Consider the following 24,507-nt stretch of genomic DNA (forward strand, 5'->3'; position numbering starts at 1 on the left):
TAAAGCCATAACAGCTTTGCAAAGTACACTGTAAAGCTTCTGAACTCTGCTATGAATTCCACTTTTCACCCACACTAAGATGGTAATGATGAAAACTAGGAAAGTAGAACTTTGTGTGTTTAAATTGAACCATACTGGATATTATTGTTAAGTTATGCATAAAACCAGAGGGATAGAAATAGAAAATACAATATTTTCAGTGAATCAGTTTGCATTGAGTCAGTCACCTCAGTGTCTTGCCTGTGTGCTACCTCGGTTTCCTTTTTTTTTTAACATTATACTTAGTGTTTTTATGTTTTAGGGAATTGAGGATAGAGGTTTATTTTGCATGCCAAGCTTTCTGACTTTGCTGTTCAAGATAGCTTCCTGAATTATAATACTCTTCAGTAATTTAATTAACATTGCTGTATTGATCTTCTAGATCTGGTGCATTCTTCATCAGATAGACTGTAACTTTGTGGAATTGCTATAGGAACTGCAGCTGAAGTACAAAAGTTGAGAAAGATATGAATGGAGAAAGAATCTCTTTTCCTCTCCAGTTTGCATACCTGTTCTCACACTTATTCTCTTTTCTGCTCTGCAAACCCAAAACTTAAGTATAGTTTGCATTGTGTTCCCCTTTAAATTCAGTGCTAAGGGTGCTACGTCTGCAGTTGACTTAAATGTGACTGCTGTTTTAAACAGTTCGAGAAGTTTGCAGCTGGAACATTGATTTTTCTGCTCACCTTCTGACTTTTTGTGTGGCTATGGATGTTCTAAACACTGGAAAATGGGTGCCCCTTGGAAAAGGAGTGAGAGCAGTCATGGTTATGAGTTCCTTGATTCACTTGTGATACGTGTCTCAAGGTGGCATTCAGGCCTCCATCTCTTACAGTGATGTAGAATAGAAAAGTTTCTGGTTTTCTTTTTTTCTTATACTGTTTTTTTTAAGCTCTTTTAAATTCATTCTGGCTGTACTTAACAAGGAAAATTTTGATCACAAGTTATAGGTCAGGTGTCAAATACATGGGAGATGATAGGAAAGTAAAGGATAAATATTTTATACATCTATGTAATTAATCATGAACTTTGATAGGTTTGTTTTCCAGTTGTTTGAGATTTTATCATGGTGAATGGTGTCTTTTTTGTTCCTTTGCAAGCATGTTATCTTTAATACAGAAAGTAAGGTAGGTTGCTACTGTTTGGTAGCTTTAAAGATAGACAAGAACATTTTTTAAAAGGTAGTTTGATTCTTGGCTTCACATTGTAGCATTGTATAACAGCAGCAAGCATAGAGTGAAGGTGAATCCCATTGAGAATCAGAATTTCAAATAAAACTGAAACCAGTGATCCAAGAGCCAGCTGTGTTGCCTTTCTCATTTTTCAGCTTTTTCCAATGGCCTTTTGTGTGAGGAGAGGCCAGGATACGCATTTAATTACACAGATGAGCAAAGAAATAAGTTGTTAAAAATTTGCCTTTTAGTATGCGTTTTACCTAGACACTCTGTCTCCTGTAGAAGTGTAAAGACACCTTCAGGCAAATACTACATTATTGTGGTGTAGTTTTGTGTCAGGAACCAAACTATGCTGAAATCAAAAGCTCATGTTTTATTTATGTTGAAACACACTGAAGTCTCTTTCCTTGTAAGGTATGAGGCATTGGCTGCTTCTGAGAAACATCAAAACTTGAGATCTGCTCTTGGCCGGGATCTTTTCTCTTACCACTCTAAAATGTGAGAACAGAAAGCTTCAGTTCTTAGACAAGTTTCAGGTATTACCAAAGAGCACTGCCACCGCTGTTGGTTGTTTGGGCTTTTTGATTCCAGAGGAGTCATAAGCCTGCCACACTTAATTGCTCTGCTGGCCTTTGATGTGTGCCCTTCTAGGCTGGCCTGTATTTTAATGAGCTCATAGGCTTTCTGTTGTTGATTCTGCCATTGTGAGTTTTCTGATTCAGGTAAAATGATCCGTGTGGTAATCTGCAAGGAACAGAGGAAATAAAATGCATGCAAAGCAACGTATGGGAATATGGAAATTTTGGTTAACTTCAGGCAATATTTTAGCCTTAGTATTTTAAGACTGTGCTTTTGCACCTCAACTATTTGAGCATTAATCCGATAAACCTCAGTGGCCGATTCCAGTGTGGTTGGGTAATTGAGCCTTCCTTGCTGATACATCCCTAATAAACAGAAGCTTACAGTAGTCAAGTACATTGTCCCCTTTCCTGTGCTCTCTTGTGTGATTTCAGTAAGAATTTTGCTCAATGTAAGGTTCGCAAAGTTGGGCTAATCGAGACCCTCTGCTGTTGCAATTCTGTAGGGGTAAGGCTAAGCCAGCTGTGCACGGAGATCAAGCGTGGGGTCTGTTTACACCATGCTACTTAAAAAAGGAGTATGCAAAAGCCCAGCATACTACTTCTTTAATTGAAGTTCATGTTGGTGAAAGATGTCAGATTGAAGAATTTTGAGAATAGGTGAAATTAACACTTCAAGACAGATGCACTGTACCAAAATAAATTGCTAAATTGATCCTTGCCTTGATGGTCTTTACAGCTGCTTGTGATCAAAGCCCGATCTTCTACTCATACTGTCTTAGTGTGGGAGATGAGTTTGCACTCTGTGGGTGAAAACAATAAAGCCAAGGTGATATTAACTGTTTGAAGCTTATTTTTATTCTGTGTTTCAAAATATTTGATTTAGTTATTTTCAGATGATCTGTGTATTATATAGATGGTGCAATAGGGAACTTCTATAGAAATGTTTTAATACGAATTCTTTAAACAAAAGCATGATTAAAAATGAGAACTCTTCCCTACCTTTAAGATATATGTATGATTAATACCAGATAGACACATACAGTGAGTAAAACTTCTCAAAATATCTAAATTTCTCAGCCAGTAATTTTCATTGAAAGTCAGTATATCTTAAAATGTTTTTGGAAAGGGTGTCTAAATACCTTACATGCTTTTGAAAACAAAACCCAGTAATCGTAGGTATATTGTTATTCATGAGCAACCCATGTCCGTTCTTCCTCTTGGGCGCTGCTTCAGTTGTCCAGTGCAAGATGTTTTAGGACCATGAAGTGACTCAATTGGTAAAGTAATCAGGTTAAAAATAACCCAGAGGAAAAAAAAAAAAATTGTCCTTCTGGCAGATTTTCAAGTCATATTGGTGGCTGTGGGGAGAAGAGTATTGATAGAAATAAAAGTGGGCTTTGCTATTTTTGGTTCATTGTTCTTGGTTCAGCGAGGAATGCGACGAGCCGTGCTTGTGGATGTGCCAGGTTTCTCTGTTGTTTGGCTGCTCTGTTGGAAGCCAGATTGGGGTAGTGCTCTACTGAATGGAAGGCATAGCTTGAGGCTGAAAAAGCACTTGGGTTTGGTCATGCTTGGGAGTATGTAAAGACCTGAGCCATTGCGATAAGGGTATATTTGGGTTTCTGGGAAATTAATCACCCATTTTTATCACGGCAGTCTGTTTTGAGCCATGGATTCTGAGAATCTGTGCTGTAGAGTTCAAGGTGTGCAACTGAACTTCACCTTTTGTTCCTTTCTTCAAATGCCTCTCAGTGCCAGTTCCAGCTTTTTAAAATCCTCTGTTGGCTCTGATTCTTAGTACTGATCCAGCCTACGCTGTTCTTCCTGCTTCTTGGAAGTCTTTTCTTTTATTGTTCCTTACAGTACAGAAAATTCAGCATAGATTCATAAAATGTTGTATGTCCCAAGATTTTAGAGCATCCTTACCACAAAATATCAAGAGTTAGATCTAACTCTTGTTTTGGGGCAAGAGAACGTGACTGCAGCATACAGTGAGCTCTGATAGCTACAAAAGCAATTTTTCCATGAACATAAGTGAAGGCAGACAGATAACCTGAAGAGAGTAAATGGACTTTATAGTTCTGGCCTTAATATGAATCATTTGTCAGCAAGCGTGGTGTATGTTCCAAGGGCCTGTTTTGTGCTATGTGTAGAAAATGGTGCCTAACATAATCATGAAATATTGCAAAAAGATTTATAAACTTCCCTTTTGTGAGCTATGGAAACCAGTGCTCTAATACTAGCATGCTTCTTAGCAAAATCAAAGCAGGACCATGCGTGTACACTGACAGAAGAGTTGTAACTTGGTCATGCTGTCAGATGTTTTACTTTTTTATAACTAGTCAGCAGGTTTCTGAAAAACGTTTGAGCATTTCAACGTGAAGTTTTATATAAGTATTTTTATGATTTTTGTTTTTCAGGAGTTTATAAAATATTTAATCTCATTCATGAATCGAACTTCCTTTTTAAGTCATGGATGACAAGGCTTCTGTTGGAAAAATCAGTGTCTCTTCAGACTCGGTATCCACTCTTAACAGTGAAGATTTTGTCTTGGTTTCCAGGCAAGGGGATGAAACACCATCTACAAATAATGGTAGTGATGATGAAAAAACAGGACTGAAGGTAAGAATCAATAACCTGAGTTTGTTCCCTATTCTTCTAAATCAAACTAACCATAGAGAGCTTAAAGAGGGACTTCTTTATTGTGGAAAACTTGACAGAAGGGAGAACTTATTCAAGAATCGACTTTGCCAGTAATTTCTGCATTACTTTTGCTGATGTCAGAGGTGATAATTAGGTTTTGAATAAGAGCTCTCTCTAAAGTTTTCCTTAATGTGAAATGTTCTCTTTAAGAAATGTAGAAGTGTAGTTATAACTAACAACTTGGCATGAATCTGAGAATACAAGCCTATGTGGTAGGCTTGTGTGAATTGGAAGAGCAGAAGGACATTGACATCTTCTCACTTTTAGAAGTGCTGTTCTGAAAAGAGACCCTTGTCACTCTCTCTTTTTTCCTTTTTCTTTTTTTTTTTTCCTACTTTGTCCCAATTTGTATTTCAGCAATCTTTAAGCAAAGTGACACAAGTAAGATGATCACTCCAAATTCCATCGTGTTAATGTGTTGAAAACCAGATCTTTCCTAGAGTGAGTCAAGTTAGTGTGTTCTTTGTCAGAGATGGAAAGACGTATTCTACCATTGCAAGAGACTGAAGTCTACAGCTGCATCTGTGTCTTCAAACTAATAACTCTGAGAATGATAAGAAATCGTGTATTCTGCCTGTTGTACTGAGTGTTCCTCTTTTCCTTAGCATCAGTTGTAACAGAGACTTTATTGAACTTTTCTTGATGCTTTTGCTCATCTTGCTTTTACCTCCCAACTGCTTTGTTTGTTTTTCTTGCATTCCTTGGAGTCCTGGGCAAGACGTGCCATTATAGTGGCTGTTTTCTTTTACGTAAGACTTCGAGCTAATTCTGTTAGTTAAGAGTCTCAAGATCTTTTGCTTAATCTGGAAAAAATGTTCACTTGTATTTTATTGCTATTGCAGAAGATTGCTACTTCACATCGTAGGACAATCTAAAAAAAAAAATAATGGACATTTTCTTGAACAGTCAGCCTGGTGATCTGTGAAACCTGCTGGAAGACTGTAACCTCACGCTTGTTTTTCTAGGTGCTGCAAATACCAGCAGCTATAAATACTTAAGAATTGAGAATAGTCTCCATAGTGGTGCTTACCTTGAGAATGCTTGTGTGGCAGTGTATGTGATTAGCTCCCAAAGTTGTGATGCCTCATTTGAGACCCCAGGAGACAGACACAGTCAACCAGATTTCCCATCCATTCTGTTATTCCCAAACAAAATTTGGAAACACGAAATGCGGTAGTCTGCAATACTTCTTGCTCCACGTGGGAGCTATTTGTATTGCTGGTTTAACAATTGCCTTCTGGCTATCCTGCAGTGTTTGTGTGACAGGCTGTATCTTGTTTAGTACAGTCAAAGAAATTGAAGAGACTTGTATATGAAGTCATCTTCATAAAGCTTGCAAATATTTCAGAGAAGAATATCCTTAATCAATTTCAGACTGACTCTGAAACTTGCTTAAATTCTCCTCGTGTGTTTACTTCCAAAGTGGTTTATAAAATGTTGGCTACAGGTATGTTGTTTCTCTTGATGAGGAAAGAAGAACGTTAGCACTGCTGCCTCTTGATCATCAACATTTGTAAAATAAAGTTATGCTGTTCCCTGATTCGGTACTGAATGTCACAGAGCTTTGCAGGTCTTAAAGATAAACTTCTGTATGAATTTGGTGCCAAGACTGAGCACAATCCTTGAACAAAGTGATTCACCTTGAGCCTTTCAGTATTCTGGCATTTGAGAATATGTGCTGTTTGGTTATTGGCTGCAAGCTGAGAGATTAATGGAAACATTATACCTTAGATAAGCAGTCAGTACACAGTATAAATTCTCCCATACATGGATATTCCTGTTAACCTCCTTCCTTCTGCTTAAGGAGGTGAAAACTTTTAACAGAGGAAATGGGAAGACTTTTTAGCTGTTCTTAGGAACAGAAATAATTTTTTGGTATAGTTCTTAAAGAAAAGAGAGATACTCCCCTAAAATATGGCTTTATTCTTGGTACTTTTTTTTCAGCTTGCAAATAGTCATTCGGTAGCCAGTTTTACTGTATTATTAAACTGTTTGTCTGTGTGCATGGATAAGTGGAGTTGTGAAGGTTGTTGAGGTATGTTAAAAGTACTGTCACTGTGATAATCTGAAAGTGTTTAAGCAGTATATAGAAAATTAATATTAACAGTACAACATGAGAACTGAGGTTATGTATTTCATAGGAACAAATGAGATAAGTTTTTTTCAGGGAGAAGCAATTGCTTTGGTACTTATAAGTAAGTTAATTTGTGTATGTCAAAACCCATTTGCTTTGGTGCGCCCACTAAAAAAAGGCAGAAAATACATTCAGGTTCATGTGTGAGCAGGTGTCTTTTTGGGATGTTCTGTTTCTTTAGGAAAGCAGTTTGAGGATCTTACAGTTTCTAAGCATAGTCTATGGATGGTGCTAGAAGTTGAGGCTTATGTTTGCTGAATATGGTAGGGTGTGAAATTTGTAAATCACATCTATGGCTCTCATTTAAAATTCCTTGATATGCTATAGTTTTAAGTAATAGTGCTGTGGACTGAATTAATGCATGTTTTTGGTTTTATTCTTTCTCAAGTCCAGATGGAGAAATATTTCTTCTGAATACCGTCAGGAACCATATTATTCTTCAGTTGGTCGTAGTTCATAAATGTTTTTGCTTTTTGTCTTTGCTGCAATACATGGTTCAAACTATTTAAAAAGGGGTTGTCAGTGATTGTTTTCTGGAAATACAATTTGCTACCTCTCTCTACTTTCCAGTATTGTTTTTGTGTTTCCTTTCGCCCACTTCCAGTGGGACTGAACTGGATTTACAAAAGCCTTGCTTTTGGAGCACGCTGTAGAACAGGAGTTCTCGAACTACACGGTGTTACGAGACCTCTCACAGCAGAGGCCAGCAGCACACGCATCAGGAGAAGGGAATAAACTACAGTTCTAATAAATCCCCCATGTTGTTGTAAAGGAAGTTTTGAAGGAGGCTAGTAAGCTTTGAAGGTTAGGTAAAGTTAGTTTTCAATTTTGTGAGAAATGGAGAAAACAATCACTAGGGTAAATGGTTTCTTTCTGCCATCTCAAACCAACCTACGTGAAGGCATTTATTAGATCCACCTTGTTTGTTGTTCCTTTCTGCCCCTAGGTCTGCTGCACTCTATCGTGCTGCCTCTTACTGGGGGTTTTTGGGTTGCAGCAAAGTTTCAAACAGGTTTATATCTTAATGTTCATCACAGTGTGGTGAATTTATACAGCTGCGTAAGAGACTTTGGTTGACGTGAGGTTAGTCTTAGTTCATATTTTAGGCCTCGTTTCTTGGGCAGTTTTTCAGGGTTTTTTTTCAGACTTCTTTGTCTTGTAATCCTGATGGAATAGAACATTTTTCTTGTGCGTTTTATGTTAATACCATTACAATAATTGATTCTCACTGAATATAAATTCCTCACCTTCCTTTCCCAAACACAAACTGAAGTCTGTTTAATAACTGTGAGCAAAAGCATGAGATGCAAGTTTTCATCAGAATGAGTTCTAACTTAAAGTTTCATAGAAAACAGGTCTTGTAAACTCAAAGTTACTTTACTTTTTTTAATATATAGACTTTGATGGGGCTGGTAGGACATTATAACTGATTCATTATATTTTGTTGCAAAACATAAACTGTGTACAGTAAGGTAACATGGTGCATCTTCCATCATCAACTTTCTGACAAATGCCTGCAAAGACCTGAATAAGAAACTTGATACTTAAGAGGATTATGCCTTTGATGACCACATGCTTGTGCAAGATTTTTTCATTGCTTCTGTGATGAATCACGCAAGTGAATACTAAAATTATTGGAAGGAAAATGTAAATCTGTGGATTCTTCTAACTAGTTACGAGTTACTGATACTTCTGTGGACCTATAGCTGAGTAAGGCAGTTACTCTGTTCTTCTCCTGGCAGGTGATCCCAGATAGCGCATTAATGTATTTTAATCCATACTAAAAAAATACTTTCTGTCTGAGCATGAGTTGCCAGAGCACAAACATGTCACAGATATTTTTTTTGTTGTTGTTTAGATTCTGTAGTAAAACATCCACTAGGTTATTTTTTTTTAATGTCCCTTCTGCCTCTAGGATCTTGTGTGCTTGGTTTTTTTTTCATTACCTCTGAATTTCACTTTTTGCCTACCTTCTTCTGAAGAACAGGGTTCTGGGACTTTTCTTCTCTTAAAGTGGTTGTATTCTGCTCCATTCTAGAGTAATTCCAGGTCAGCAGTTTCTGTTCTTTCCTAATATTATTGTATATTAAATAGTTATTTTTCACCAGAAAGCTAATATGCAGTTTAGACCTTTAATGCAATGTAGATAGAGGCTGCAGATACAGACAATTATTTGGAGATTGTGGGTCTGAGTGTGAAAGACAAGACAGTAAGTAAACTTCATGTTTCTTACTTTTCCCTCTGAACTGAGAAGTTTGTCTTTGGGGATGCGATGGAAATGTCCGTATGTCAGAATTCTGACTTGGCCGAGAAACCTCTAGTCTCACTGTAATTATTCTTGAAACATGCCTGGTGGAAATGCATGTATGGGTATTTAAGTGACATCTGATATTTTGCTCATAGTACACTTAACTCATTGCAAGGCTCATCCGCGTGCATGAAGGTGGTCTATTATCTGTTCCAGTGTTACTTCAGCAATCTTAACTGGACTTCAGGTTGATTTATTCACTGTTAACATGTGAGAACCTTGGCCATTGCTTTAGATACTTTCAAGATAATTTAATTTTCTACTGTGAGATGCTAGTTTTGAGACAGATGGAATTTGCTTCAATATGGAGATTGTGTTATGGGCAGATTTCTGTCTGCTCTGTATTCTTCCTCCCGTTTTTAACCCACTTCCTTTCTTTACTATCTTATTTTAAAGATTAAAAAGAGGAAAATTTTCTTTAATAAGACTTCATTTACAGTCTTTTTAAGAACCTGGGTAGTTGCACAATTTGGATTTTATTAACTTGTGTGTAGCATCTTAAGGCAGTAAGCTTATGGACACATAAGGATATAGAAATGCATACCTGCTCATAGTGTTGAGTTCTGCTGCCAGCAGTAGTAACCAGCAGCCAGCCGCTGAAGCGCTGGAATCAGGTACCTTCCTCTGACTGCCATCTGATAAAATACTTCCGTAAAGTCCATTTCCGTGCTTAATTTCTAAGCTGTGTAAAGCATCAGTCACTTCCCTATTAATTGCAGAAGAATGAACAAAGGTTCCTTAGATACAGTATCTAAGAGTTTCCTGAAATTAATGTCTTTGTTCTCTTTCTAACTTAGGACCTTATTTCACACCGTTTAGGTTGCTTCGTGCTTTCATGTTGACTTCAATGCGTGCAAAGTCAGGTTGTAGAGGAGTGTTATGAAATGAAATAACACTACCTCTTCTCCTCAGCATGATGGCAGAATCCTGTTCCAGATTCTTCTCTTCCTGTGAAACCTTGCTATCTTACCCATGAACCGCATAGCATATTTAATTATATTTGGCCCTTTATGGTACTATTCTGACAATTATTCTAGACCACTGTACTGTGGACATCTGTAAGTTTCTTCTTTCATAAGCTAGTCTTTGTAGTTGGTGATTAGAGACTAGTTTTCAAGTAGTCTCCTCACTTTTTCCAGTACTAGAAAATCCCTGCTTTGAGCTTGTTGGTTTGTTAAAGCAGGGAGGATATAATCCATCCTGGTGAGCGTTTGTACATTGCAGTTTGTGTTCACTGTTGTAACTAGGTTAAATTTTTTAACTGCTGCTTTAGTTGGCAGAAAAAGCCGTATGAATGACCTGTGCTTAAGGGATTTTTTTTTTTTTTTTTTTTCATTTGAACCGTCTTTTTTTGTGTCCCAATTCTGTTTGTGGCTCTTAGATTGTGGGGAATGGAAGCGAACAGCAGCTGCAGAGGGAACTTGAAGACGTGCTGATGGACCCACCCATGGAAGATCAGTCAAGTGACCGGGACCATGGAGAAGAAGTTAGGACTGATGGAGATGGGGAAGAACCTGTTGTCCTTGAAGCTTCAGCATCCTCTACCATTAACCCAGTGTCGGTGGCGGGGCTCCAGAAACCAGAAATGAGTTTGCCAGTGAAACCATCCCAGGGAGGTTAGAAAAAAATGGGGAATGTCTGCTGGTGTATTATGAACTAGCTTTATGTTGCTTCTTACATTCAGCTTTATGTCTCACCCTAGACTGTGAGGATTTGAGCCCTTTTACACCTATGACAGATGAGGACAGCGTGGTGTTTAGCAAGCTCACCTACTTAGGCTGTGCCTCTGTGAATGCTCCCCGGAGTGAAGTGGAAGCCCTCAGAATGATGTCCATCTTACGAAGTCAGTGCCAGATTTCTTTAGATGTGACTCTGTCAGTGCCTAATGTCTCTGAAGGAACAGTGAGGTATGAAGCTCACTCAGGTGTACTCTGTGCATTTAATCTTTGTTTTAGCAATGGAAACAAGCCACCAGTTTACGTGGGAGGAGACATGAGCAATTTGGGATTTTGTTTAGGGGAAAAAGTGGGTTTTAAAGAGATCTGATACAAGTGATGCTTTGAATTTTATGTAAGGATCAGTATGAGATACTAGGATGATCCAAGGTGTCCCAAAAGCCATAGTGGGAGCAGTTATTGATGAACACTTTGGGAATTGCCTGGAAAGTATTTAGTTTGTAGGGCTGGAAAATGAGTGATACACAAGGATTAACAGGGATGAAGCTATCCACTGCTGTATATTAGTGTAGCTTTTTAAAGACTAAGCCCTGAAAACTATAGGGAAATTATTGATGGAAATGTCTGTTGCATTGTATTTTTTTATGCTGTTCAATTTAAATGTAATTATTGTGGTCAAACTTTGTAGTAAATGACAGTCAGGAGCTAGGGTTTTTTGTGATGTACTTTCTCCAGTAGCTATGAAATCGTTGAGGCTTGCAAGTTAATAGCTGGCTGAAATAATTCTTCTAAAGCTGCAAGCTTTGTTTTTTTCTTCTCTGTCTCTTTTAACAGACTTTTAGATCCTCAGACAAACACAGAAATAGCAAATTATCCAATCTATAAAATCCTTTTCTGTGTACGAGGGCATGATGGAACCCCTGAAAGTGATTGCTTTGCTTTCACTGAAAGCCACTACAATGCAGAACTGTTCAGGATTCATGTCTTCCGATGTGAAATCCAAGAGGCTGTAAGTTGAATCTTTTTTGTCAAATGATAATTATGTACATGTAAACATTATTACTGAAGTGAAACAGAAGTATTTCAGGCACTTTAGTAGTAATGTAATTCATTTTTTCTACCCCAAGCTAAGATAATTATAGAAACCTCAGATATGAATTAAGAATGCATATTTAATAGTTAATCCTTTTAAGAAGTATAGAAACCCAGTTGATTAGATGCTAAAACTGAATTATTACAGTTACTTCTCATTCTATTATTTAGTGAAAATTCAGGTAGGTTTCAACTGCTGCATTCTGTATGTCTGTAGCTTTCTGATCTTTCTTTTGTGCCGTCTAAATGCAGGTGAGCCGAATACTGTACAGCTTTGCCACTGCCTTCCGTCGTTCCGCCAAACAAACTCCGCTGTCAGCCATTGCCACCCCACAGACTCCAGACAGTGATATTTTCACCTTCTCCGTGTCACTGGAAATCAAAGAAGATGATGGGAAAGGTTATTTCAGGTATAGATTTTTCATTCCTGTGTATACAGTGTCTAGTTCTGTTGTTGGAAAGTGAGTAGAGAGTGGCAGTCTGAGGAGGTCCCTAAATTCCTTTTGTGAAAATTTCCTTTTCACATTGTATCAGTTAATGCTATTTTCATGTTAAGTCTGATGGCAGATAACCTTGGTTTCTAAAAAGACCTTTTTTAGTTTATGCAAGAAGTGGGGTTTTTTTTCTGCTTATCCTATACACCGTGCCCTTAGATGTTTTCTGTAACCATTCATAGTGTTCTCTAATGGCTGAAGTGCCTTTATTTCAGTACAGCCTGTCTGCCAAATACTCTGACTCGTTGAGCACATTGGCTAGCCACACCTTCAGAGGTGTTTCTCTTCTTGGATTTACATCCAGCTCGAGTTTTATTTATTAAATAAATAAACCAATCCCATTTAACAATCCAGTATTTATTCAGCACTCCAAAAGACTGCTCAAACATTGAAACTGAAAAATGATTTAGTGTGAAAGACACTGACAGTTCTTGGGCTTGGATGCAGCAGCGGCCACTGGGGCGCGTGGCAGGTGGAAGCATGGCTGCAGCACACAGTGATGCGCCAGGTGAAGTTCTGCCTTTCTGGCTTGGTACAAATGTCAGCATAGCCACAGCAGCGCAGGTAGTGTAAGCCAGCTGAGGATTTGATGCTCGCATGGTTGCCAGAAGTTGTGCTGCTAAGAGCTGTTTCAGTCCTAGCCGGCTCGGGTATGTCAGCATGGACTGCAGACTGAACCTCAGCCTTTGCTATGGAGATGCACCTAAAGATCTTTTCAGCCACAGAATACAGTTGTGTTAGTGGTAGAAGAGGGCATTTGTTTAAAAGCTAAGTACCTACTCTCTGCAAGGTGAAGACAAGTGGATTTTTGCTTCCAGCTAAGCAGAATCCTACCTACATTGGGCGTACAGTGCAAGTTTTAGTTCAAAGAGAAAGCTTTATCAGTTTGACACTAATCCTTGTGTGACCCTTCATGTACAGACCCATACTCACCTGAAAGTTGAGAGAACACTTTCAAATACTTGGTCTCTGATCTCAATCTTTAATGTACCTGACCCTGTCTCAGTTCATCTACCTTCTCTTATCACCCTGGGTCACTCGTAGTGCGTTTCTGTCATGCTGGGGAAGTGAGGTCTGACTGCTTTACTGGCTGTATGTAAATCCACTGTCGTGGACCTGGGGACAAAACTCCTGAGTTAAAGGCAGTCTGCCATTCCCTGGCCTGGGTAAGCACCTGCTGTCAGAAAATAAACCCAAATTTTATTGGAGGTCTTAAACTATGGGCAATACTCCACAGTCCATTTTGCAACTCCCAGGGGTAACAATGCATAGTTTGAAGGTCTGAAATAAAATAAGGATTATTTTTATATCCAAGGGAAAAGCGAACATGTGGTTGACATAAAAACAAAGTCAAAACCCTACAGTCTGAATTTGTCCAGTGTTTAGTGCAACTGTGCTGCTCAACAGGGAATATTGATGCTAAAACTTTAGCGTGTGTGTTGAGACTGAAGTGTAATTTTAGGTCTTTCCACCACAGCACACTATCCCCTCTTTTTGCAGCATTTAGGAGAAGTGCTCTCTAGAGAAAAAGTAAGGGAAGTGGTCTAAAGATCGGTGCACTCTCTTCTCTTGGCTTGTTGGCTTATCATGTGCCCCAGCAGTCACCTCCCTTGTGAAAGAAAGCAATATGCTGTTGCTTAACAGATAATACTTCCATGTTACAGGAGGAATCAATATTTAGAAACTTTCTTGAAATGCTGCTGGAAGTCTCACAACACTAAGCCACACAGTATAAAACCACTGTTTTGATTCTGAAAACTGAGTCTTCTTGGTTTTTGCCTAATGATGCTAAAATAATATCACCTAATTATGTTGCCATTTCTTTCATGTTACTGATTGCAGTGTGCAAGGGAAAAAGGTCTTGAGTGCTTTTGTGTAAGAAGCTGGCTTCACCAAGTGTCTGATGCTGGTTTTGATACATGCAAGGAATACAGATAAATGACGCTCTGAGTTTTTTTTCCTTTCCTGGTAAATCACAGTGCAGTTCCCAAAGACAAGGACAGGCAATGCTTTAAACTCCGCCAAGGAATTGATAAGAAGATAGTGATTTACGTCCAACAGACAACTAATAAAGAACTTGCTATTGAGAGGTAATTTCATCGATTTTTAAAGAATTCTTTATGTATTTGATGTTTTATGCTCTTTGCTCTGAAGCTGCAGGTTAGTAATTGTTCTATGAATACTCTATGTAATTTAACTCGCATCTCTTTCTTGAGTGGGACTGTGCAGAAGATCAGATTGGTTTGTTCAGCGCATGTGTGGCAGGGGGCACCATACAGGCACAGTCAAATTTACACAGATCTGGTTGTGGAATCAGTGGTCGCATCCCCTCTAAATACCCATTTCAAAATCTTTTTAAAAAACATATTGCTTTTATTTTCAGTGGTCATTTTGTCTTAAATGCTGAGGCTATAATCAGTGACTGAGTTACTTCAATTTGCTTTCCTTTCATCTCTGTTGCATCTGAGAATATTGTTGTAAGTATGCTTTGAGTCTGCCACAGTCTGGAATTCTAGAATATGAAGCATCTGTGTAGGGAAAAGGAGAGCTCAGACTTCAAATCTTTCCCCACTTAGAAATGAACTAGTGGTTTTTTGACTACTGACAGAGGCTTACACTGCTCATACTACAGAGAAGACACAGCTTCTGCCAGCCTTTGCAGTCTGAAATGAAATGTGGGACAGTGTGGTAAACCAGAGGATCAAGTGGAATTGTACCTGTATGGGCCAAAAGTCTTTGCAAAATGATGCCATAGAAGACAGGTCCTAGCACTTCATCTGGAATTTCCTGATTCTTGTGTGTATCAAAGGGTAAATTCTATGCAAATATGTCTCCCCACAAAAAAAAAAAAGGGTTAAGGGAAGAAGAATGCAGGCCAAGTGGTCCTGCGGGATAGGGAACCCTTGTTAGCAGGGTCTGTTTTACACTGCTCTTGCAAATAATTGAACAACTTTCCAGGGTACTCTAGGCAGGTTAAAATCATATTGTAAATATGCTTATGAAATCTTGCTTGATATTTTTAATACTGGCTTGACACTGTTTTGCTTTACGTGCTTTTGATGCTGCTTTCAAATGTCAAGGTTTGTTGACGTTAGTTACTGGATTCATGGGCTGCTTGTGATACATGACAGCAAATATTTAGATAAGAAGTGTTAATGGTTTGTTTATGAGTGAGTCTCATTTTTGCATTTTAATTTTTTGTCTGGGTTTGCAGATGTTTTGGCCTTCTCCTTAGCCGTGGGAAAGATGTTCGGAGTGGGGACATGCACCTTTTAGATTTGGTAAGGAACTTTTATTAACAAAATTCAGTAATAATTTTGGTTATGGTTGTGTGTGATCTCAGGATAGACAGAAAAGATTTACACTTGTTGATGCTATAGCTGATGCTATGGAGGATGAGGCTCTGGGCAACTGGTTTGAATCCCTGCCTCTGCGACAGAGGATATGACCTGATGCTCAGTCAGGGGAGTTGCCCAATTTTGCAGTCAGTTAAGCGCCTGAAATAAGAAATGTGGAACCTTATTTTTAGAAGTGCTGAATATTAAAGAGCTGTGCTTTGAATATAAACAGTTTTATATCATACTTATCACTGTAAAAAATTGAGGCCTAAGCGGTTTCAGTTATAACACTGAGAATTAGTGGGCACTTTATGACTCATTTTTCTGTCTATAAAATGATGATAGAGATGATCTGATTTCACGAGTGTGTTGTGAAAACAAACTTGTCAGTATTTATGAAGCACATGCTTGTTATAGTAGTGAGTACCCAAAAACGTTCAATACTACATGAATAGTTTTGCTTTTTACCAGGCTTTGGATTGCCCAGAAAATAAGGTTGATGGGAAGACAGACACGCTGAACACTAAAGATAAAATATTGACTTGGTTCTTAATAGCTGAATAACATGTTTTGTATGCTGAATAAAGCTGGATCTCAAGATGTTTTAGAGTAAAATTTATTTTATAAAATAGCTACTTAGGATAAAATAAACCACATCTGGTGTATTAAAACATCAGAGTGAAGTAGAAGGTATGGTAATGTGAAACATCTGCCAAGTTTACAAGTACAGCAGTTTGTAAAAGAATGTTCTGATTTAATTTGTTTTCTTGTATTAGAGGCAATGAGCTACATCCCCTAAGTTTGTGATTAAAGCCTTGTATCTTTAAATGCTTTACCACTCAGGCAGCTGTCATTCAGAGACTGAATGATGCAAAATGAGGCCAAAATGACTGTATTGCCTTGGATTTTCCAGAACAACTTAAAAGAAGCTTGAAAAGGTGTTTCTTTTTTGGGTTTACTTTTCCTGGTTGTTTTTGTGTTTGTTTATTTATTTTATTCTATTTCTGCCAAACAGCAACAAAAAAGCAATGCCTTTGCAGCTTGGAGTGCTGTCTTTCCAAGTGCTTGGCTGTGATCTCACCTACACCTGTGTGAGCTGAAAGTTGCTGTCAAATGGCCACCTCCAAAACGAGCTATTGGTCTTCAGCTCTCACTAGACAGATGTTCATACCATATACATATATAGCAATTAGTATTAATTGGCCTTTTTGTATTATCAGCAAGGACACCAAATATTGTGTGGGAACTCTGTTCTTCAGAGATGATTTCTGTTACAGGACTGTGTCACACGGACTTTGGATGCTTGCCCTTCTCTTGCCAGTGCAGTAGCTATTTTTGTGGCTGACACTTCATGATACACAGATTTATTTAATTTAAATAAAAATACAGACACTTACCTTGTTTCCAGGAGTCTATGGGTAAAAGTTCTGATGGGAAATCATATGTGATCACTGGGAGCTGGAATCAAAAATCTCCACACTTCCAATTTGTAAATGAAGAAACACCAAAAGGTATGAAAATTTTGCCAGATGTTATAACTAGCCAGGGCAAATGACTTGTATCATCAGGGCATCATATCAATTATCTTTTGTTTAAGCAAAACAAAAAAGCCAAAACACTTTCCTCATAGTATAGGATATATTTTCAGAAAGTAGGATGCCAGATGTAACATGAAAATCTAACCCAAATAGAAGGCTAGAAGAAATTACTGTGTTCAGTAATATGACCTTGTAAGAATAACTATATCCCAGTAGGAGGCTGTATAGGTGTGGGGACAGGATGCAGATGCTTTGTGCACCATTAGAGCTTCCTAAGGATCCCATTGAGAATTGCATTAAATGACTATTGCAGATTTCTTCTTTTCAGTTTCTGTGGTCAGTTCAGATTTTTTTGAATCCAAGTTCTTAATTAAAAAAGGAAAAGGATTCCTGTACCTATGAAAATGAAAATAAGAGACTCCCAACTGTAATCTGAAAATAGCTGCTGCTGCATTACTTGCTTGAGTCTTGAAAAAGATCTGTCATTACTTCTTTTAAGATGTCAGCTGAAATATCATCTTTTCCATCTATTGTCACAGTTGCATGCCAAAGGTTGGGGAAGTTAATGGGAATTGACTGGGCAAAGTCATAAAAGTCAGCTGCTGGGTACAATCTGCTGCTAGATTGAATGCCATCCTACCTAAAAGACACAATTTATCATTTAGTACCAGAAGAGATCTCATAGGTCACTGTGTCCAGCATCATACTGGATAGTCAATTTGCTGAATCTCACAGCTGAGATGGTCTTAAATGCTACCTTTAGTATGGTGGGACTTAAGTGTTGTCAAAGTAAGTTCTAAAACCAAAAAAAAATCTAACATGTAATTAGGCTAGATGGCAAGTGATCTGCACTGTGGTGTTAAGTATTCAGATCTTTATAATGTTTAATACAATTTTTTATACGTTTAACTGAGATTTGAAAAAGCATCATTTTTATTCACTTACCAAGATTGTTTTCTTGGCTTGGAGACTTAAGTTTCCTTACTCTCTAGTGAATAGCACATACTCATCTTATTTTCCTGTTTTGAAACTTCTAGGGTTTTGAGATGTTAAGTTAGGGGAAAAAAATGAATTCTGATAAAAAAAGTTTCTTTTGTTCTTTCATGTAACTAGGAAAGAAGTTATGGAATATTTTGTTTGAAGTATTTCTTCTCATACTATTGCTTTGGTTTTTCTCTCTAGATAAAGTACTGTTCATGACTACCGCTGTGGATTTGGTGATAACTGAAGTTCAGGAACCTGTTCGATTCATTCTGGAGACTAAAGTCAGAGTTTGTTCACCGAATGAGAGATTGTTCTGGCCCTTCAGCAAACGTAGTTCTACTGAAAATTTTTTCCTAAAATTGAAACAGGTAACACTTTAATAAATAAATACATAAAATCTACAGTTAATTTGGGATTTGGAAAGGTTGTTTTTCAAATATAACTGTGGTATGGTCAGTTATATTGTTTCGAGAGAGGTAGGTTTATGATATAATGCTGAATAAATACAAACGCACTTGAGGTAAATGAACTGTAGTCATTAGTGCCTGTTGGCAGGTCAGAATTTCACTAGGGTTGTTTCTCCTTATCATTGCTAAAACCTTTAGTAATGTAATGTTCATATTTCAACATCTTGCTCCCAAATCAAAGAGGTACAATAAATGCTCTTCAGTTTTAGAAAAGCTATCCTTCATTAAGCTCATCGTTGCTGGCTATCTAAAGGTTCCCATAAAAAGCTGGATGTCCTAATTTCAAAACAAATTTTGACAGTTTTGATGAAGCTGCGAAGTTACATAGAGGCTTATGGATTTTCCAGCCAAACCACAGAAATAAAAGGAACAGAGGATTTATCTGCAAACCAGGGCTATGCTGAGAATTACTTGCAAAAGGGTATAGTAGGTTAAGTATCTAAAATTAAGGGTTAAGAGAAAAAAAGGTTTTAATGTAATCCTGATTATATAGTATCTGATATGTGACTAAATTGATTTTATCATACAAAACCAAAATTTTATTTTTTTTAGATGAACAAACATCTGCCTGAAATTAGAAAAAAAATTATTTTTTTGTGAAAGTCTATTTTCCCCCTTGTACATGGTTGGAAGCAGAATTTTCACGCATATACCAAGTTTCCCCTGGGGAAAAAAAAATCCAAGCAAACACAAAAAAACCCTAGAACTTGTTAAAAACTTTTACTGTTTTTTCCAACTTAGTTTTTTACCCTATCTACTAAACAGGAAAAGATTGTTTCTGTCCAGGATATTAATAATAACAGTACAAGGCAATAACTTGGTCTCAAAATAAGGCTGGAAAGTTGAAGGTCCAAGTCGCTAAAGAGATGATGTACCTGCAGTAGCTACCATTCTCCTGCTTTAGAAATTATTGTTCTGAAATGAAAGTCCTGTTTAAAGAAATGGAAATATATAGAAGCAAATAATAATGTGGATGTATGTGCTCTCTCAAGGTTTAATAGTTCTGGGCACAGCCCAAAAAAGCAAGGTTGGAGTCCTGATTTCTTGATGTGTTCTTTTTTAGAGAGGTTTTGAATAAAATAAGAGGCTTTTCTTGGTTCTTTTTGCACTTGTCTTAAAATGCTAGAAAATAATGGCATCTTTGGTAGTAACAAAGATGAGGCTCACTAAGTATTCTTTTTTATGTATGTCCTATTTTTTATATAAAGTATGAATAAACATTTTGGAAAGTTTCCTTCAAAATGTAAGGTGGAAAAATTCTTCATGGATAAGATCAGTCATTTTATTTAGGGTATTTTTGATGTGGAGCATGGAGATTTTGAACAGTTAAGGCTGTTGGGCTATAAATATTCTGCACTCTCCAAGAGGTGCCTTTTCTATTTGGCGATTTAAAGGAAGCTTATCTTACTTAGCTAATTCTGTATCTTTTGTCTTTCCAAATTCACAGGCATTGTGACTTAGCTAATTCTCTTTTTTCCACAGGCACTGTCAAGTTATCCAACTTCCAGTTTACTAATGGAAGATTATCAAAATTCATAGTGCGAGCAACAAATATAGAATGCACTGCCTGATAAGCCTGGAAGGGAAACCTGTTTCTATGGAGTCATGATTAGCCTATTAAAAATACAGCTGTGTAGAATTGGCTTATCTTACTTTGGCAGTGTTTCTTTATTCGGAAATGGTGAAAGCAGAGGGATTTTATTTGCTCAGATTACATTTAGTCATTTTTAGTTTTGATGCCTTTCTCTTCATGTTTAATACTCCAAAGGATAAAACTGAGCACTGGGAGCTTAGTGTAGAGTATAATTATAAATCTTATTTCCCTCTTTTCTTCACCTTCCCTTTTCTACTCTCTATTTTTATTCATTTATGGAAAAAAAAATTCTAAATCCTTAGACTGTATTAAAATTTTAGAACCATTTCACAAAGAAAAATCTTCATCTGAAGGAAAAGAAGGTACCAAAGCATTGAAAATAAAGGAGAAAACAGGGCCGCATAATAGACTTTGGGACTCAACCATTTGTGTTCCTGCAGCAATATATACACAGATATGTGACTTGGAAGCATTGCTAAAGACAACTGCCCTGGTGGGGAAAAAAACATGTACAATATGTATTAAAACTCTCCTTTTGCCACCATCAGTATCCCCAGAAAATCAGAGACAAATTAAACATGATTTTAAAGATTTTGCTTTTAATTTTCTGCTAATCTTTAAATAAAGGCAGAGTTGCTTCATTTTAAGGAACATTCCTCTCTTAGACCATTTGTTGGAGAGATGCACTTAGAGCTTTAAAAATCTATACATTTGTGTCCAGTCCATTTAGGGTTGAAAAGATGAGCTACCTATGCATGGCAGACCTGAACGACACTTCTGCTCTATCTGTAACAGATATTCAAGCCTTTTGAGTGCAGCATGCTCACGGCTTGTTCTAGGGCATTAGGGACAGAAACACTTGCAGGCCTGTACGGTGCATTAAGTGTCCTGCAAGGACTGAACATTCCTCACTGTAGAATGTCATGAAAATTGTTTCTCAGCTCTCCTATTCCAAAGAGAGAAGGTAGAGCCTGACAAAGTAATCTGGGTATTCGTATAGCTTTTCTCAGTAAAATGAAACTTCTTGTTTGCTAGATAAAGCAAAAGGACAGAAAGAATAACTCGGACACATTATATGAAGTTGTGTGCCTAGAAAGTGAATCGGAAAGGGAGAGAAGAAAAACTACAGCAAGCCCCTCTCTTCGCCTGCCCCAGTCTGGGTCACAAGGTTCGATGATTCCTTCTCCTCCAGAGGATGATGAAGAGGAAGGTAAGAAGTGGATTGTGTGCCTTGAAAGAAAGGGCAGTTGGTAAATATTATAGTTATGAACATGTCGAATCCTTTCCAGTCAGAATCTGGCGTACTGATTATCTTTTTCCTTGCTTTAATGCTGTGAGTATTCGATAACCAGAACTCCTGCATTCCTGGATCAGCCTCTCCCCTGCCTTGACACTTCTGTGTCTATGCTTTTCTCAGCCCAGGTCTCATGAAGCCTCCAGTGTGATACATTTGGAACAATGTGAAAAGAGGCTGCTAAAAATTTGGGATTATCATGTAGCTTCTGCCCCTCCCCAAGCAGCTGTGAACAGATTTGAGAGTAAAAATGAGAAGCTGATATTATTTGGAAATATAAGTAAGCAGCATGTTTTAGTGAAGAGGCGAGTATAGACATCTGTAATACATAACACTATACCAGGACCTGCCCAGCTTGAAACTCATTGCATTTTCAAAATCTTTTTTCTGCTTTTTAAAAATTCTCTTAAACCAAAATATGGACTAGTTCTGAGTAATAAACATCTGGCCGTACAGCTCTGAGCTGAAATGTAGATTACTTGAGTTTCTGGTTTTTCACTTTTTCTGCTGGCCTTCTATGTGGCCTTGGGTGAATTGTTTCACTTCTGTGCTTTAATTTCCCTTTTGGGGATCGGGGGGGGGGGGAGAGAGGGGAAGGTTGGTTTGAAAATTAACTCCTTTGCAAAGTGTTACTCACTAGCAATCTGTAACCATGCTAAACCACAATGGTATTGTTTTCTAGACCAGGAAAATACATATATTTTGTTTACAGTTGATATGATGTTAAACATTGCAAGAGTTTGCTGACAAGTTCAGGTGTCAGTTGAGAAAGCATAGATTTAATGAAAAAAAAAAAGTATTTCCTCAATAATGCAAAACAAATGTTGACTACTGTATCAATGAAATATAGTTTTTGTATATGATACTTGCTGTGAGCATTTACAAATATCTGGGAGTACATCAGTTTGTATTCGTTTCAAAAAGAGATACTGTGATTATGCTAATCCTCCCCCTCCACCACATTTTTGAATGTGTTTCATTAAAAAAACTGTTTAATTTAAGCCAAGGAAGTAATCAAAAAGCACTAGCTTTCAAAGTAAAAGTACAGAACAGTTAAAATAAAATACCTTGTGGACTTTTCATGGATCTGCTACAACATGACAAGTCTGTAGCTGCTCAGCGGAACAACGTTTATTTATTGTAGCTGTTCCCATATGGAAAGTTGTGCAATTTGAGAATTTTTCTAGTCCTCCAAAAGTTTGGGATAGAATAACAGAATTACTTAGGTGAGAAGGGACCTCTGGAGGTCTCTAATCATGCCTTCTGCTCAGCAGGAATCCAGCCAAATTGTTCAAGGTCTTGTCCTGTTGTGTTTTGACCATCTCCAAGGATGAAGTTTCCACAACGTCTCTGGGCCCTTGTATCACTTTGGCCACCCTCATTGTAAAATTTTTTCCTGATTTTTAACCAGAATGTTGCGTGTTGCTGGTTGTCTTCTGTCTCTTGTGGCATCACTGCGCGCCTCTGAGAAAAGTCTAATTCTGCCTTCTCTGTGTCAAGGGTACAAGCACTGCATCCACAAATGGGGAGTAGTTCCTGCCATATGCTGATACAGTTAGGAGAGCAATGTTTAAATCTATAGAGGCAGAGTAATGGCTGTTATCTCCTAGCGTCTCCTCTGTTCTGTTGGCAGACAACGATGAACCACTCTTAAGTGGTTCTGGAGATGTTTCCAAAGAGTGTGCAGAAAAAATTCTTGAGACGTGGGGAGAGCTGCTGTCGAAATGGTAAGTGGCAAAATCACATTTGGAAAATTACAATTCTGAATAGTCTCAGTCTGTTTGCTCCCTCTGCTCGGAGTTTGTTATTTCCAGAAGCCAGTTGAGATGAGATTACTATGGATTTAGTCCTCTTTCATCTCCACAACACCCCTTATTCTCTGACTTTGTGTTCTCTAACTTCTTCAGAGAGCATTTTAGGTATTTTCATTTTTGAGTGCATGCTTACATACTGTATAGAAATTCACTTCTGCCATGTCTTTGGGTGGTTATCTCTTAAAAAGAGTATTTTACTTATCTATAAATTTCACTGGAATTTTGTTAAAGAAAAACCTAAACTAAGTAGTATAAAGAAAATGCAACACTTCCCTTGTCTTTATTTTGCACAGATCACTTCCATTCCTCTTTGTAATTCCGATGTAGTTCACAGCCGATTTTTCCTACAGCTGTCATATGTTAGTAACTGTAGCTTAAGAACATGGGAGAGTTGTACTTGGATAGCAAAGATGCTTTTCCTCCCTTATCTAAAGGAAGATTGCTCTAGAGCCTGCCAAGAAGGAAGTACATGAGCTCTTCTGTTTTTTTCCTAGAAAATGCCAATTTACAAGAAGAGTGTTTCTTGACAGTCAAGTTGCTAATGCAACACCTGTCCTTCTTTCATGAAGGATCTTTTATTCATCTTGAAGTAGCCTCAGCAGTTCTAAGAAAGTGATGCTGATTATTGCAAAATTCAGTTGGGTGGGGTTTTTTTCCCCTTTTTTCACAAAGCGGGACGACAGGCACAACATCAGATTGAGCTCAAATATGCTATGTTTTGACTCTGGTTTTAGTTATTGCCTTCTGCTTCCTCATGTTACTTAGGAGCAGGGCAATGGATGTAGAGCAAATCAAAGGCCTGAATAGAATATTAGATCTAAGGAGTAGGACAGCAGAGATTAGAATAAGTCATGCACTTCAGATGAGGAAAAGTATTGATGTGACCACTTAGCCAGGATTCTCTTTAATTAAAGGTTTTAACAATTTAGCATTATTTTTTATTTTCTGCAACTACTTAGTGCTTATTTGAATACGTAGTTTTACTCCCAGTTTGGTTTTGCATTATTATATTGCAGTAATTTGGTAGGAAAGCGGACATCAGAAACGGACACATTCGTAAGAAGGGGAAGGCTGTGGTAGAATGGTATCTGATCCCTTTTCCCGCCCTCTCCTAGACTTGTAGAAACATCTTTAACAGATGAGCTCTGTGCATCTGGTGCTGTGAGAAAGTTTCTTTCAACTTGAATTTTTTTTTGTAATCCTTCCAAGGGCTCAAGGATAATTAAGCCACCTGACTCCCATTGAAAATGTTTTGGCAGCTCTAAGAGGATCTGAA

At 37.7% G+C, this 24,507-nt stretch overlaps 1 protein-coding gene across 4 annotated transcripts in view; it reads left to right on the forward strand.

Moving 5' to 3' along the window:
- The window catches only part of RABGAP1 (RAB GTPase activating protein 1), a 71,372-nt gene that overhangs the window by 2,815 nt on the left and 44,050 nt on the right, over positions 1-24,507 (forward strand). For all 4 annotated transcript variants that reach the window (XM_075772417.1, XM_075772420.1, XM_075772418.1 and 1 more), the window contains exons 2-12: positions 4,216-4,417; positions 10,322-10,556; positions 10,643-10,847; positions 11,451-11,625; positions 11,961-12,118; positions 14,182-14,292; positions 15,417-15,483; positions 16,949-17,051; positions 18,261-18,430; positions 21,159-21,333; positions 23,051-23,144. In XM_075772417.1, coding sequence (XP_075628532.1) covers positions 4,268-4,417; positions 10,322-10,556; positions 10,643-10,847; positions 11,451-11,625; positions 11,961-12,118; positions 14,182-14,292; positions 15,417-15,483; positions 16,949-17,051; positions 18,261-18,430; positions 21,159-21,333; positions 23,051-23,144 — 1,643 coding nt within the window. In that variant the 5' untranslated portion in view covers positions 4,216-4,267. The remainder of the gene's footprint in view (positions 1-4,215; positions 4,418-10,321; positions 10,557-10,642; positions 10,848-11,450; positions 11,626-11,960; positions 12,119-14,181; positions 14,293-15,416; positions 15,484-16,948; positions 17,052-18,260; positions 18,431-21,158; positions 21,334-23,050; positions 23,145-24,507) is intronic.

Source organism: Balearica regulorum, chromosome 20 (genome assembly GCF_011004875.1).
Source record: "Balearica regulorum gibbericeps isolate bBalReg1 chromosome 20, bBalReg1.pri, whole genome shotgun sequence".
Classification (NCBI taxonomy): Eukaryota; Metazoa; Chordata; class Aves; order Gruiformes; family Gruidae; genus Balearica; species Balearica regulorum.